At 40.8% G+C, this 16,596-nt stretch overlaps 1 protein-coding gene across 2 annotated transcripts in view; it reads left to right on the top strand.

The window, feature by feature from the left end:
- The window catches only part of LOC118025685, a 43,687-nt gene extending 31,060 nt beyond the window's left edge, over positions 1-12,627 (top strand). The window contains exons 3-4 of one of the 2 annotated variants that reach the window (XM_035028256.1): positions 8,937-9,018; positions 10,427-12,627. In XM_035028256.1, the coding sequence (XP_034884147.1) occupies positions 10,770-11,564 (795 nt within the window). In that variant the 5' untranslated portion in view covers positions 8,937-9,018; positions 10,427-10,769 and the 3' untranslated portion in view covers positions 11,565-12,627. Of the gene's footprint in view, positions 1-4,766; positions 9,019-10,426 lie in introns of those variants that run through there. The other variant, XM_035028257.1, reaches the window with a different exon arrangement.
- The last annotated feature ends 3,969 nt before the right edge of the window (positions 12,628-16,596 follow it).

The raw sequence follows: 16,596 nt of genomic DNA, 5'->3' as shown, positions 1-16,596 counted from the left end.
CTACACTGAAATATACATTACAAAGTAAGTTCTTGAACTTCAAGGGACTTATGAACCATAGCAAAAATCCGGGATTGTGGGTGTGTATGTGTATGTGTGTGTCTGTTTTTGTACTTTTCTGTGCCATCCTCTTACCAGACCCTTACAGAATGTCATGTAAGAGCTCTTTGTCAGTTGTCCATAGCCTTAGCACCTGGACTTATCTCATCAGTCATCCCTACGTGCCTTTATTTTTAAATTTCTCTTTCTGTTTATCTCTTTAATGTCATACTAAGGCCCTGTACTCCACTTTGTTCCCAGTAAGACACATCCCATCAAATATTCATGCTAGGAGACAGATACATGTAAGATAACTTCCAGGCATTTGACTTGGGTAACCAGAAGGATATGGGGCAGTGGATATTTCTTTGTCATTATTTTCGGATGTACAGCACTTTCCTTTGCTGAAGCTGTTCTTTGCCACATGAGTCCCCATGGCAGGCAAAACCTTCTCCACTGTAGAAGCTAAAAAGCTTTTCACTTTCCCAGCTTCTCCCGGAACTGAGGATGCTGAGGAGCATGTGGGCTATACCCAGTTAGATTCACCCTAGTCAGATCTTGAGTAGGGAGCTATTTATGCTCAAAAGCATTGGAAATGGGGAAGTCAGTCTGGGATAGGGGTGGAATAAGAACATCGTAAATATTTAGATTGCAGTGTATTCACGGAGTCAAAAGTGTTTTCCGTTGGTGCTAGCAGTTTCTTCTTGCTGCAGCTAAGATCAGAAATACAGAAGGAACATATTTAGTTGAATAATAGAACTAGTACATTTTGGGGCACATTGATATTAAAGTTCCTCTGAATGTCTAGGTAAAGTTGTCTAGTAGGCGTTGGTATACAAAATTCCAGATTTTAGGGAAGAGATATAATTAAAGCTAAAGGTTTGAAATTGTCAGTATGTATGAGTCAATAGAAAGCATAGTTGATTTTTGAAAAACATGTTGCAACTGCATTGGTTCACTTATATGTGGAATTTTTTTGATAAATAATACAGTACAATACTGTAAATGTGTTTTCTTTCTCTTATGATTTTCTTTTCTTTTTTTTTTTTTAAAGATTTTATCCATTCATTTGACAGAGAGAGACACAGCGAGAGAGGGAACACAAGCAGGCGGAGTAGGAGAGGGAGAAGCAGGCTTCCCTGCCGAGCAAGGAACCCAATGAGGGGCTCGATCCCAGGACCCTGGGATCATGACCTGAGCGGAAGGCAGGCGCTTAACGACTGAGCCACCCAGGCGCCCCGTTTTTTTGTTTTTTTAAAGTTTTATTTATTTGACAGAGAGAGACAATGAGAGAGGGAACACAAGCAGGGGGAGTGGGAGAGGGAGAAGCAGGCTTCCCGCAGAGCAGGGAGCCCGACTTGGGGCTCGATCCCAGGACCCTGGGATCATGACCTGTGCCGAAGGCAGACGTTCAACGACTGAGCCACCCAGGTGCCCCTCTCTTATGATTTTCTTAATAACATTTTCTTTTCTCTAGCTTGCTTAATTGTGAGAACACAGTATATAATACATATACAAAGTATGTGTTAATCGACTGTTTATCAGTAAGGCTTCTGGTCAACAGCTGGCTAGTAGTAGTTGAGTTTGGGGTGAGTCAAAAGTAAACTGGATTTTTGACTGTGCGGTGGGTCAGTACCCTTTACCCCGCTATTGTCCAAGGGTCAACTGTGCAAACAAATAGTGTATGGAGTAAGAATATATATGAAGTAGGGATAAAATTTTTATATAGGAGTATCATATTATTCACATTATTTTATAATTAGTTCTTTTTTCAAAAACTTTGCTTCATTCTTAAAAGAAAATTCTTTATACACTTTCCCTAATATGTTGCAAAGACTTATTCTTTGGTCTATTTCTCCCCATTCTACCTGTTTTATTAGGCAATGTGGCTTCCTTCTTCCGTGTGAAACCTGGGTCCCAGGCCAGAGCTTACCTCCACTCACAACAATTCAATTCAGTTTAGTTATTTGTACAAGTTGGGTTGCTCTCTATAAATAAATTTAGCCAACTGCTAAGAAGAGCAAATATTGTATTATTACATTTGTATTTGTGGGTGTTGTGGATTCTTTCAAAGCAATAGCGTATGATGAAAGTTTAATCCTCACTGACAAAAGTCAACCACTTTGCAGTATAACAAATATAACATCTCCATTTTGATAGAACATTTGTAATTTTGTGTCTATAACGAAAATTATATTTTTACTTATTAATGTAAAATTAATTATTTGTACATACGAAATTTTTCTAACTTAACTTTTAGATTTAAGAATCAACATATATAAATAAATGTTGGGGCGCCCACGTGGCTCAGTTGTTAAGCGTCTGCCTTTGGCTCAGGTCATGATCCCAGAGTCCTGGGATTGAGCCCCACATCGGGCTCCCTGCTCCGCGGGAGGCCTGCTTCTCCCTCTCCCCCTCCCCCTGCTTGTGTTCCTTCTCTCGCTATCTCTCTCTCTGTCAAATAAATAAATAAAATCTTTAAAAAAAGTAAAAAAAAAAATGTCTCACGTCCAATTTTGTAAAGGTAAGATCTATTGCACTGCATTTCAAACCTCATATAATGTAAAATAATTTATTTTTTCTTTTAGCCTCAAATTTATTTTTATGAACATTAATTATTTTACTTTTTTTTAACTTAGCATTAAGACATTTGATGTGTGGAGGGCTATTTGCTAATTCACTGCCACTAGATTGCTTGATTGATATATTTGAAAACAGACAAAACTAATTTAATTTTTATTTATTTATTTAAAAAAATTAATTAGCTATTTGATTAATTAATTTTAGGGGGGAGAGAGAGAGCTCATGTGTGTGCAAGCAGGGGGAGGGGCAGTAGGAGAGGGAGAAAATTCCAAGCAGACTCCACCCTGAGCACAAGCCCGACAAGGGGCTTGATCTCAGGATGCTGAGATCATGACCTGAGCCAAAATCAAGACTGAATGAGCCATCCAGGTACCCCTAATTTTTATTTTTAACGTGTTTATTTTCTCATTAAAAAGTACACTGGAAGGGGGCGCCTGGGTGGCTCAGTTGTTAAGCATCTGCCTTCGGCTCAGGTCATGATCCCAGGGTCCTGGGTTCGAGCCCCGCATCGGGCTCCCCGCTCTGCGGGAAGCCTGCTTCTCCCTCTCCCACTCCCCCTGCTTGTGTTCCCTCTCTCGCTGTATCTCTCTCTGTCAAATAAATAAAATCTTAAAAAAAAAAAAGTACACTGGAAGTAGATGCTACCTCTTTAGTACAGGTACTGTGCACTCCTTACTTGATAGCGTTGACCTCGGGGTAATCCAGGATCTAAGCTTCTGTTTTTGTGATTGGAGATGCAAGAATGGGGCATAAGAATTCTGAATCATTGTGAGAGCGGGAGGTGTTGTCCACATAAGGGAGTTTGTGTCAGCTGGCATCATTCTACCAAACATACACTGATGGCAAAGAAGATACAGACATATGGGTCCTTCATGAGAAAATAACCAGCATTTTTGTCCTTCTTGCTATTTCCATCACACTGAGCTTCTTCATACCTTGACTCTGGGCTAATGCTGTAGCAGATGAATGTCTTTTCCTTTCCCAGAAGCTGTTTTCACCAATATCTTAGTGTCCCCAAATTCAGGCACTGATTTGCATCTTGGAGGGACAGGCTAGGGTTAAGATACTGCTCCAGTGGGGCCTTCATTTACTGTTTCAGTTTTCCTTTGCTACCCCATTTCTATTTTTTTCCTGAGGGAAGCAGATGCTTGGCCATGGATCACAATGTCTCACCTTCTCTGGAATAATTGCTCTTCTAATCCAGACCTAGGCAAATACCACAGCCCCTTTTGGAATAATTTTTAGAAAACTATGGCTATGTCTTTCTTAATTAACAGAAAAGTGAGAGGTCCAGCTGCAGTGTAGGTTTACATTGAGAAGTGGTAAATAATACGAGAGGGGTAAGATGGTCCAGATGATGATAGGGTTTCCAGGACAGTGAGAAGATTCTTACATCTGCATTTTTTTTCTTTTCTTTTCTTTTTTTTTTCCTTTTGTGAGTTTTGTTTTATTTCTTCCATCTTCCTCTTTTCCAAAAAGGAAGAAAATTTGAGGTCAAAGTGTGGCATGTAACCCAAAACCTAAAAAAATTTGTCAAAGTTTCAGAAAAATATAAATTGTTTTCCCATGCATAGTTGATCCTTACGAAACTTCTGTGTTTTATAAGTAGAACATATTTTATGATACGCATTTTATAGATCAGGAATCAAAAGAGAAAGCTACTCGGTATGACACAGCTAAACATAGGTTGTCCGATTCCCAAACTCATGTTTTTTTCTATTGCATTTCTCTTCAAAACCCACATTCCCTGTTGAATATTTTATATTTCCTTGGGGAAAAAAGTCTCCGATTCAAAAGTTACAACCTGGGTGCCTGGGTGGCTCAGTTGGTTAGGCAACTGCCTTCGGCTCAGGTCATGATCCTGGAGTCCCGAGATCGAGTCTCGCATCAGGCTCCCTGCTCAGCGGGGAGTCTGCTTCTCCCTCTGACCCTCCCCTCTCTCATGCTCTCTCTATCTCATTCTCTCTCTCAAACGAATAAATAATGAGAGTTCTAGAGGGGAGAGGGTGGAGGGATGGGTTAGCCTGGTGATGGGTATTAAAGAGGGCATGTACTGCATGGAGCACTGGGTGTTACACGCAAACAATGAATCATGGAACACTACATCAAAAACTAATGATGTAATGTATGGTGTATGGTGATTAACATAACATAAAAAAAATCTTTAAAAAAAACAAGAAAAAAACAAAACAAAACAAAAAAACAAAGTTACAACCTGGTGACCTAGGGATGGGATTTGTCTTCATATTTCCTTTGTTTGCATAAACAATGTTTCAAAAACACATTTGCCACATTAGATTACATTTGAAAGTCAAGAGCTGTTACACAAAAAGCTAGGTTTCCCGAAATAATGGAATATATCATCATATGGCCTGTAATCGCTTTTAGCAACAATCTCTGTGGGAGCTGAGGGCAAGAATGGAAGATAACAGGGATTCTCAAACTTGAATACATTAGAAACGCTTTGATTTTAAAACACACATGCCTGGGTCCCACTTGTGACCAACTCCATTGTAATCTCTGAATGGAGGCTCAGCCAGAGTAAATTCTATGTGCAAACACCGACATGGGGTATGTGGTGGGGTACATGCTCTTTGGTTTACCACTAAATCAGTCCTCACTTAACTTTCTACAGTCACATGACCTCCTGACCTTTGTAGAAGTTTGAGCTGTCAATTCTGTATTATCACATTCTCAACTCATAACTCATCTGGCAATTTGAGCTTCTGTGTTCAATAATCAAAACTCACTGGCTTTAGTTTTACTTGTACTCAGAATATTGTGTCATTCTCTTTCCAATTTGATACCCCTCTCAAATGATCAATGCATAGTCTAAGAGCCTAAGAATGACAATACATGGACCTTTTTATAATAATTCTCTTTATAATAGGAGCTGCGGAGAAGTGTTTTCTGTTTGTTTTTTGTTTTTGTGGAGGATTGCAAACATGAAACCTGGTTATATCTTGTTTCCAGAATGTATCAATTACACGGAAAGCTCAGGAGAATGCTATCTTATTTTTTATGATATTATTTATTTTATACTTTTCTCCTTCCATGAAATTCTTCCAGAACACCAAAATCTGTATTGTATGATCACTACATCCTAGTCCTCTCCATACTGTTTTGGCAAACCAGGTTTATTTTATGCTGATGTCAGGAAAGCAAGTCATTGTAAAGATAAATAGTTTTGTTCCACTTTATTTCAGAATATTGATGGGCTCTGCAGGGTGCTGTCCTCAGCTGCTAATGCTATAGGATGAGACCTCTGCGGTGAAGCTCACATTCAGTCATTCTCTGAATTAAAGGGTGGATAATATTAAGTTCATGTGCAGATTTGAGGTGAGGGCTTTTCAGACTGAGGACTCTACTATTGACTGAATGGTCCTCTATGAAAGGAGAAGCTGTCTCTCTCAGCGTTTCCCTTTTTGCCCCCATAAGAACAGGCACTTTCCAGAGAAACTGGAAGTTTCTGTCTTCCATGCGAGAAGTGAATTACAAGTTTATGTTTGTCAATGTTTATGTAATTTTCAATATTCAACTACTGAAATTAGAAATCCATCCCTTCAAACATTCCATCCCATCCTATCATTTCCTCTCATTTTGAGCCAACTCTCTGGCTTAATAGATCCTTAAGTTCTTGCTACTCTATCTTATTGCTCCAGGATTAGATAATTGGATCAGTCTAAAAGGACATTATTTTATTTCTTGAATAAAAGAGGAACTGCTTATAATCAATATGCCATTATGTTTTATAAAATTTAGAGGAAGGGTCTTTATTTTATTATACATAAAGTATAAAATGCAGAGTTGTTTCTCAAGTTGTGTGCTATGATCTGAATGTTTGCAGTCCCCAAAATTTGCATGTTGAAATCCTAGCAACCAATGTAATGGTATCAGCAAGTGGGACTTTTGGGAGATGATGAGTTCTTGAGGGTGGGGCCCTCATGAATGGAATTAGTGCCTTGTAAAAAGGACCCCACACAGCTCCTGGCCCTTTCTACCATGTGAGGCTACAGCTAGAAGTCCACAGCCTGGAAAAGCTCCTCACTCGCCAATGCTGGCACCCTGACCTGGACTTCTTCCAGCCTCCAGAACTGTGAGAAATGAATTTCACTCAGACAGTGGTATTTCGTTAACAGCAGCCCTCCCTGACTAAGACACTGTGTCCTGAGACTCTTCTGTGTTCCAAAGGTGTTTCAAGACCACCACGAGCAGAGAGCAAGGAGGAGGAGAAGCCACACCTGGAACATCTTGCAATCTATATCCATTTAAATCAAAGCACTTCTGTTTTTTATGTGTTATACCTATTGGTATTCCACGTGGGATTTTTGTCTCTAAACAGGATCCCATTACTTAAAAAGTTTGAATACCACTGAATCAGAGGGAAATTCTAGAGGTGCTAGAAGTGAAAAAAATGGATCAAGTAAAATTTCAACTGAATTAACTACATTCTTATATCAGGCAGGGTCTAAGCAAGGGACTGGAACCCACAAGACCTTGAATTGAGAAATTTGAATATAAAAATATTAATAGAGGATTAAAGTTTTAGGGTGTTGGTTAAAAGGAGGTAAAGAAAACTCTAAAGAATACAATATTAGACACAGGAAGCAGCCACCCATTAGTGCTTGAACTGGGAGAGAACCCTGGAGGAAGAGCCCCCCGCTCCAATGCCACACTGCAGATTGAAATCCTGACCTCAGCAGAGGACACCAGCATGGCTCAGCACCTAGTGCTGAAACACCAGGTAAGGTGCTGAAACACTAGGTAAGGTGCCAAGTCAGCAGGAATCTGCAAATCTGCCCTCTGGAGTGCTGGGGAAAGTGTCCACAGGAAAGTGCTACAACCAGGAGTTCACTCCAGGGCCACCAGAGCACATAGGAGGGGAAGCCCACCATCAGATTTGCCCTGCTGGTACCACTCAATTATGAAGGCACCTGAAATGGTATCATCACAAGTTTCCCAGGGGCAGGTGCTTCATGCAGCTGGCCTTTGGGTACTGAAGAGAACCCAACTGTGCAACAGCCTGGTGAACAAAGTACATTGGAACCAGGAAGAGAAACTCTTTCCTCTTACAGAGTTCTTCCGGTGCCCTCAACGGACAAAACTTAACTCTGCACCAGCTGGAGTGGCAGGAAAATTTACAGTCCACCTCCATGATAACAGAACAGGTAGTGAATGATAGATCTGGGGTGAAGAGGCAATAAATTGGTAATCGATTGCTAGGCCCATTATTCATGTGAACTCCTAGGACTCTTCTGATAGAAACTTGAGATAAAACTGAATCCTTTGAACTCATAGAATTGCCACCTAGACCCCAAAGAAAGAAGAGTTAGAGACTTAACTGGTGTTTCCAAGCCCTTTGACAATGAAGATGTTGACTTCATTCACTCATTTATTAATTCATTCATTCAAATGCCTACTCTGTTCATAGCATTGGGCTAAGTGGTATGGGAGAGGCAGAATATGTAGTTCCTCAAGGGACAGGAAGCCATGCAGGTAAAATAAGGCTCTTGGTATTCAGTAACCTACTCTCAAATTATTCTGGAAGATATTTTGGTATGAATCCAAATCCAGACATCTACTAAGAGAAGAAATATCCTGGAGTTGCCTCGAACACGATAAATAAAACAAACAAAAAATATATTTATTTCAACCAAAATTTATTTTAGAGTTGATTTATAAAAATATATACACTTAAAGAAATATTCATTTATTAACGGGATCAAAGAAAGGGAGGCAACTTAATATATTGCCATAAAACTGGGTTAAACTTGTGATTATTTAATACTGAATCTAACTCTGAGCTTTCTGATAGCCAGAACTAACTGAGATTTCCAGTAGCTAGAAGTGAGAGGAAAGCGTGTTATTTATATGGTTCTCACTATTAAAATTATGGAACATAACAATTCCTTAGGGGTTGTGAAATTAATTTTTCTAATACTCAAAAGTGTGTCTCTTACATGAACTTTTCTGTATTGAGGTATGTTAGATCACGGGCAAACTTTTATTTGGTTGACACACTGTCACCAAAACACAGGTGGTTCCTTCAGGACTAAGAGAATTAATGATTGATATTGTTAATATTTCTGGGCTAAGACATATGTGTGATGTTTATGATCAAGTTTATATAATGCTGGTCCAAGGCAGACTTCATATCATGGACAGCCAGGGTATTTGGTTTACGATTAGAGGATTTTTGCCACACAGGACGTTTAAATAGAAAATACCAATACTAATTTTGAAGGTCCACTCAAGTTCACCACAGTCCCCATAGCTCTCAACTTTACTCAGCTAACTTTCCTATCTGGCCCTAGGTGCAATATAACTGAATAGTTAAGCATGGACTCTGAAATCAGATTACCTGAGATTAAATTTCCACTCTTCCACTTACTAGAGGTGAGATTTTGTAAAATTTACTCAGATTCTCCAGAATGATATTTCTCCATCTTTAAAATGAGAATCATAACTGTGTCTACCTAGCTTTTTTTTTTTTTTTTTTTTTTAAGATTTGTTTATTTGAGAGTAAGAGAGTGGGGGGTAGGGGGAGAGGGAGAGAGTATCTTTTTTTGTTGTTGTTTTTTGTTTTATTTTTATTTATTTTATATTTTATTTAATTATGTTATGTTAATCACCATATATTACATCACTAGTTTTTGATGTAGTGTTCCATGATTCATTGTTTGTGTATAGCACCCAGTGCTCCATTCAATACGTGCCCTCTTTATTTTTTTATTTTTGTATAGATTTTTTTATTTATTCATTTGAGAAACAGAGATACAGAGAGAGAGAGAGCATAGGGGGAGAAGCAGAGGGAGGGGGAGAAGCAGACTCCCCGCTGAGCAAGGAGCCCGATGCGGGACTCAATCCCAGGACCCTGAGATCATGACCTGAACTGAAGGCAGATGCTTAACCATCTGAGCCACCCAGGCACCCCAACACGTGCCCTCTTTAATACCCATCACTAGGCTAATCCATTCCCATACCCACTTCCCCTCTAGAGCCCTCAGTTTGTTTCTCAGAGTCCATAGTCTCTCTTGGTTCATCTCCCCCTCCAATTTCCCCCCCCCTTCATTTTTCCCTTCCTACTATCTTCTTCTTTTTTTTTTTTTTTTTAGCATATAATGTATTATTTGTTTCAGAGGTACAGGTCTATGATTCAACAGTCTTACACAATTCACAGCACTCACCATAGCACATACCTTCCCCAATGTCTATCACCCAGCCACCCCATCCCTCCCATCCCCCACCACCCCAGCAACCCTCAGTTTGTTTCCTGAGATTAAGAATTCCTCATATCAGTGAGGTCATATGATACATGTCTTTCTCTGGTTGACTTATCTCGCTCAGTGTAATATGTTCCATCCACGTCATTGCAAATGGCAAGATTTCATTCCTTTTGATGGCTGCATAGTATTCCATTGTATATATATATACCACTGAGATGGTGTAGGCTTGTAGACCCCTTGCAGGCCAGGGTCATTTGAGGACTGCACTGAGGTTAAGGTCGGCCAGGCAGGCCTAGGCCAGGAGGAGAAAATGTTCTCTTCCCCTTACCTCATGTCGCAAGGCCTAAATGCCTGGATCAGCAGGAAGTGGCTCTTGCCTAGCTTAAAGTGTATCTTTCTAAACAGAAGTGTTCTTTCTAAAGACAAAGAACATGTTGTCTCCAAAGGAAGGATGGCTAAGAGAATTCTTTATTCTGCAAGCATAAACAGGATGTATTTTGTTCTTATTGCATTTCGTGTATATTTCACTTCACAGATGTTGGCTTGATACATTGTTATGTTTATCTGATCTCTGCAAGTATATAGCTATGTGAGAAATAAACGGCAGTATGCAGTTGCAAGTGCTGCCTTTGCTCTGCATCCCCTGTGTCCTGGTGATTTCGTAGACCCTTACCCAGGGACCCCAACGCACTAGACGTTGACAATTGGCGCCCGAACAGGGACCCTGAAGGACGTACAGGAAGGGTGAGTAACTTAATTAAGTACAGGGTGATGGGACAAGAAACTTCTACTCCTTATGTTCGAATGCTGAAGCATTCTCTTGCTGTCTATGGTATTACTGTCGCTTCTAATGATATTGAGCTGTGCTTGAAGGTGGTTTGAGAATGGAATCCTTGGTTTCCAGAGGAGGGAACTTTAGACATGGATAATTGGCGGCGAGTTCGACATAATGTCGAGAAGGCAATGAGACAGGGAGAAAAAATTCCCGTGCGGTTTTGGTCCATTTGGTCGATTATTTTTACAGTGCTTAAAGCAATGGAGGACGACCGCACGGTCGAAGACTTCCATAAGGAGATGGCTCCTTCTATACAAGACCTCCCTTTAGATACGGATGAGAAAAGGGCGGTAGAGAAAGATACCTTTAAGCTTACTCCATCCCGTGAGCCTAGCGAGTGTGGTAATGAAGAACCAAAACCGAAAGTAAAGTCGGATCTCGAGGTGGAGCGTGTGTGGAAGGTTTTCCAGCAGGTTATGGCTATGACGAAAGAGTCTAAGAAACCCTCTAGGAAGCCCTCTGCTCCGCCTTTGCCGTCTGTACCAGCTCTTTCTTCTAAAAATCCTTTCCTTTCTGCTGCTTTAGCTGAGCTTGATGCGCTAGAGGATAGCGATGATGAGGCTGGCGCAGCTAATTCTGTCTTTGCTTTTCCTGTTATTAGGCCTCCCCCGGTCCAGGGAATGGCACAAGCACCATATTATGAAGGAATAGGTATAGAAGATATTGGTCGCTTGAAAAAGGCAGTGTCTTTATATGGACCTCAATCACATTATGTTAAGAAGCTAGTTAATGGTCTGGCTCGACATTATAACAATTTTTCTCCTGAGGACTGGAGGGTCCTCTGTCGGGCTCTTTTAAAGGAGCCTGAATATCTGCAATGGCAGATGTGGTTTTCTGAACTTTGTATGTATGTACATGTGGTAATAGATACATATTCCTAATTCATTTGGGCCACAGCACAAAGTGGTGAAACTGCACAACATGTTATCACCCATCTCTTAGAAACTTTTGCTGTGATGGGTTTACCATCTATTATTAAAACAGATAATGGACCTGCATATAGCAGTAAAAAATTTCAAACTTTCTGTGAACAATATGGTATCATGCATAAAACAGGCATTGAGTATAATCCTCAAGGGCAAGCTATTGTAGAACGTGCACATAATACTTTAAAGTTGCAAATTAAAAAATTAAAAAGGAGGAAAAAGGACCATATTTTGGCATTCACTCAATCAAATGCACGTTCCATTTTGCAACAAGCTCTGTTCACATTAAATTTCTTGAATCTTCCGCAGGGAGATATCCTCTCCCGTGCAGAGAAACAGTTCATAGAGGGAGAGGTCGCTCCCCCTCCATTAAATGAACATATATGGTTTAGACCAACCGCAGATGCAGAATGGCAACCGGGGCTATTGCTTTATAGAGGGAAGGGTTATGCTTATGTCTCCACAGAGGATGGACGGACCTGTTCCTGGCTCCCCGCGCGATGGATCCGGTCGAGGGCCAATTCGGACGGCACCGTATCCCACCAGGCGACGGATGGGGAATCCAGGCCAAGATGAACTTCCGTTACAGGCCATGGCACATCTGAATTTGGGAGGACGACGTCGCCATCGGCAGATATTTGCTACTGCTTTGCCGACTTGGGGGCAAATTAAAAAGCTTAGTGGGGAGGGGCAAAAAATCCTGCAGCGAACGGGGAAGGCTTGTACGCCTGAAAATTTATTTTTGGCTATGTGTGCCTTGCTTACTGTATCATCTTCTGCCGATTCAGAGTTTGGGGCACACCGCTGGAGGAATGGGACTTGTATTGTTGGTTGTTATCTTATGCTTTATGCTGTTGCATTTTTGCTATCTAAAGCCTTCCCAGAATTCTATGGCCATCCTTTGGAGGGCACTTTTATTAAAACAAAAGAAAAAAGAGGGAATTGAGATGGTGTAGGCTTGTAGACCCCTTGCAGGCCAGGGTCATTTGAGGACTGCACTGAGGTTAAGGTCGGCCAGGCAGGCCTAGGCCAGGAGGAGAAAATGTTCTCTTCCCCTTACCTCATGTTGCAAGGCCTAAATGCCTGGATCAGCAGGAAGTGGCTCTTGCCTAGCTTAAAGTGTATCTTTCTAAACAGAAGTGTTCTTTCTAAAGACAAAGAACATGTTGTCTCCAAAGGAAGGATGGCTAAGAGAATTCTTTATTCTGCAAGCATAAACAGGATGTATTTTGTTCTTATTGCATTTCGTGTATATTTCACTTCACAGATGTTGGCTTGATACATTGTTATGTTTATCTGATCTCTGCGAGTATATAGCTATGTGAGAAATAAACGGCAGTATGCAGTTGCAAGTGCTGCCTTTGCTCTGCATCCCCTGTGTCCTGGTGATTTCGTAGACCCTTACCCAGGGACCCCAACGCACTAGACGTTGACATACCACCTCTTCTTTATCCATTTATCTGTTGATGGACATCTTGGTTCTTTCCATAGTTTGGCTATTGTGGACATGGCTGCTATAAACAGTGGGGTGCACGTACCCCTTCGGATCCCCACATTTGTATCTTTGGGATAAATACCCAGTAGTGCAGTTGCTGGGTCATATGGTAGCTCTATTTTCAACTTTTTGAGGAACCTCCATACTGTTTTCCAGAGTGGCTGCACCAGCTTGCATTCCCACCAACAGTGTAGGAGGGTTCCCCTTTCTCCGCATCCCCGCCAACATCTGTCGTTTCCTGACTTGCTAATTTTAGCCATTCTGACTGGTGTGCGGTGGTATCTCATTGAGGTTTTGATTTGGATTTCCCTGATGCCGAGCGATGTTGAGCACTTTTTCATGTGTCTGTTGGCATTTTGGATGTCTTCTTTGCAAAAATGTCGGTTCATGTCTTCTGCCCATTTCTTGATTGGATCATTTGTTCTGTCAGTGTTGAGTTGGTAAGTTCTTTATAGATTTTGGATACTAGCCCTTTATCTGATAAGTCGTTTGCAAATATCTTCTTCCATTCTGTCGGTTGTCTTTTGGTTTTGTTGACTGTTTCTTTTGCTGTGCAAAAGTTTTTATCTTGATGAAGTCCCAATAGTTCATTTTTGCCCTTGCTTCCCTTGCCTTTGGTGATGTTTCTAGGAGGAAGTTGCTGTGGCTGAGGGCAAAGAGGTTGCTGCCTATGTTCTCCTTTAGGATTTTGATGGACTCCTGTCTCACATTTACGTCTTTCAACCATTTGAGTCTATTTTTGTGTGGTGTAAGGAAATGGTCCAGTTTCATTCTTCTGCATGTGGCTGTCCAATTTTCCCAACACCATTTGTTGAAGAGACGGTCTTTTTCCCATTGGACATTCTTTCCTGCTTTGTCGAAGATTAGCTGACCATAGAGTTGAGGGTCCATTTCTGGGCTCTCTATTCTGTTCCATTGATCTATGTGTCTGTTTTCGTGCCAGTACCATACTATCTTGATGATGACAGCTTTGTAATAGAGCTGGAAGTCCAGATTTGTGATGCCACCAGCTCTGCTTTTCTTTTTCAACATTCCTCTGGTTATTCAGGGTCTTTTCTGGTTCCGTATAAATTTTAGGATTATTTGTTCCATTTCTTTGAAAAAAGTGGATGGTATTTTGATGGGGATTGCATTGAATGTGTAGATTGCTCTAGGTAGCATTGACATCTTCACAATATTTGTTCTTCCAATCCATGAGCATGGAACGCTTTTTCCACTTCTTTGTACCTTCCTCAATTTCTTTCGTGAGTATTTTATAGTTTTCTGAGTACAGATCCTTTGTCTCTTTGGTTAGATTTATTCCTAGGTATCTTATGGTTTTGGGTGCAGTTGCAAATGGGGTCGACTCTTTAATTTCTCCTTCCTCTGTCTTGTTGTTGGTGTATAGGAATGCCACTGATTTCTGTGCATTGATTTTATATCCTGCCGCTTTACTGAATTCCTGTATGAGTTCTAGCAGTTTTGGGGTGGAGTCTTTAAGGTTTTCCACATAAAATATCATATCATCTGCAAAGAGTGAGAGTTTGACTTCTTCTTTGCCCATTTGGATGTCTTTTATTTCTTTTTGTTGTCTGATTGCTGTGGCTAGGATTCTAATACTATGTTGAATAGCAGTGGTGATAGTGGACATCCCTGCAATGTTCCTGACCTTAGGGGGAAATGCTCTCAGTTTTTCCCCATTGAGAATGATATTCACTGGGGCGCCTAGGTGGCTCAGTTGGTTAAGCGACTGCCTTCGGCTCAGGTCATGATCCCGGGGTCCTGGGATCGAGTCCCACATCAGGCTCCCTGCTCGGCGGGAGGCCTGCTTCTCCCTCTCCCACTCCCCCTGCTTGTGTTCCTGCTCTCGCTGTCTCTGTTTCTGTCAAATAAATAAATAAAATCTTGAAAAAAAAAAAGAGAGAATGATATTCACTGTGGGTTTTTCATAGATGGGAGGGAGAGAGTATCTTAAGCAGACTCCGCTCTGAGTGTGGAGCCCAATACGGGGCTCAATCTCACCACCCTGAGATTATGACCTGAGCTGAAATCAAGAGTTGGATACTTAATCGACAGAGCGACACATGTGCCCCTACCTAGCAGATTTTTGATGAGGTTCAAATATATTAAAAATTTTTAAAGCACCTTAGAACTATGTTCAACAAGTAGTACCTACTGTTTAAGTGGAGACTTTTTAGCATTCAAGTAGGGGACCAAAGAGAGTGAGCTGTTTAAAGCAAATTTGGGATTATTTTGCATTTGTTCAATTTACATCAGAGATCCTGTTCATTTCAACTCTTCTAAGCATCCTGATGAAATTAATTTTAACTCATATCTCTGTAGTCAATTTTTTTTTCCACAGAAGCATCCGATTTTTAGTATTCATGTTAATCTTGTAGTGCCCTGATTTTTCTTCCTTATTCCCCCAAATGGTATATTTCAGATTTACTGTCGTGGTTCTGCTGCCACCGTTCTTATCAGACAGTCTGTGTCAGTTTTATGGTTCACTTCTGTATTTAGAGTGGGGTGCTATGATTCTCTGGTTAATGGAAACTGAAAAAATGAGATGTGTTAATAGTGATTTGCTTATATGTTTCTATGCTCCCCCCCCCCCAAAAAAAATTAAGGCTAATTTAACTATTTGATTGGGTTGTACAAGGAATCAAATGCATTGTGGAGATGAACAGTGATCTGATGATTTATTGTGAATCTTCATATAGCTCAGCTTTTAGTTTCTAGGTACAGGTTTTGTTCCAGAGACATCGGTAGACAGCTTGCTTGGCTGCAGGGACCTTAAAATTTCCTTTCAATGCGTCCCACCCTCATTCCCTAGGAATTGCACGCATACTTCCCTCCTGTGATTCCTGAGAATCACCAGAGACCACAAGGTGTCACTAAGCTCTGAAGACAGGTCAGCTCCTACTTGTATGCTCTCGCCTCCATATCAATTTGCCTCTGCTGTGGTCAGGGTTTTCTTTCATTCCCTATGTTTTTTGTATGGTGTCTACTAATTGCACCTTTTTTCTTTTTCCTTTCTTATCAGTAAACTGCAGTAAGTCAGTTACTGATGTTAACAGCTGCTGTCAATATCTCAGAACACCACAAGAAATGCGGCAGTTTTCTAATGAGGTCTTCCTAAGAACACGTTTGTTTAATGGCTCCGTCTGCTGGAGAGAGTCTGAACTGCTTGTTTTTGTTATCAGATAAAATTGTCAGAGACAAGCTAGAAAGTTCCTAGACATAGCTGGACATTTTTCAGGGAATTTGCCCTAAAGATGAAACTGCTGTTAGCAGCATTGTGAGGGACTGAAGACAGGGAAGTTCTGGATTTTCAACATTGCAAAATGTCTTCTGTTAAAGTGAGGGCACCAATTGGGAAGGATTGAGATCTTGAGCACTGGAATGGGGATATATAGGAAGATTCTAATCAAGCTAGGGACATGGAACCCTAAATTTTATTGAGTCTTTTTTGCCAGTAAATGTAGCCCTTCCACCCCCATCTGAGGAGGTTAA

The sequence above is a fragment of the Mirounga leonina genome, unplaced genomic scaffold, assembly GCF_011800145.1.
Source record: "Mirounga leonina isolate KUSES-001 unplaced genomic scaffold, KU_Mleo_1.0 Mir_201, whole genome shotgun sequence".
NCBI classification, from domain to species: domain Eukaryota; kingdom Metazoa; phylum Chordata; class Mammalia; order Carnivora; family Phocidae; genus Mirounga; species Mirounga leonina.
The sequence above is the reverse complement of the archived record's forward strand: the minus strand, read 5'-3'. Positions and strand labels throughout refer to the sequence as shown.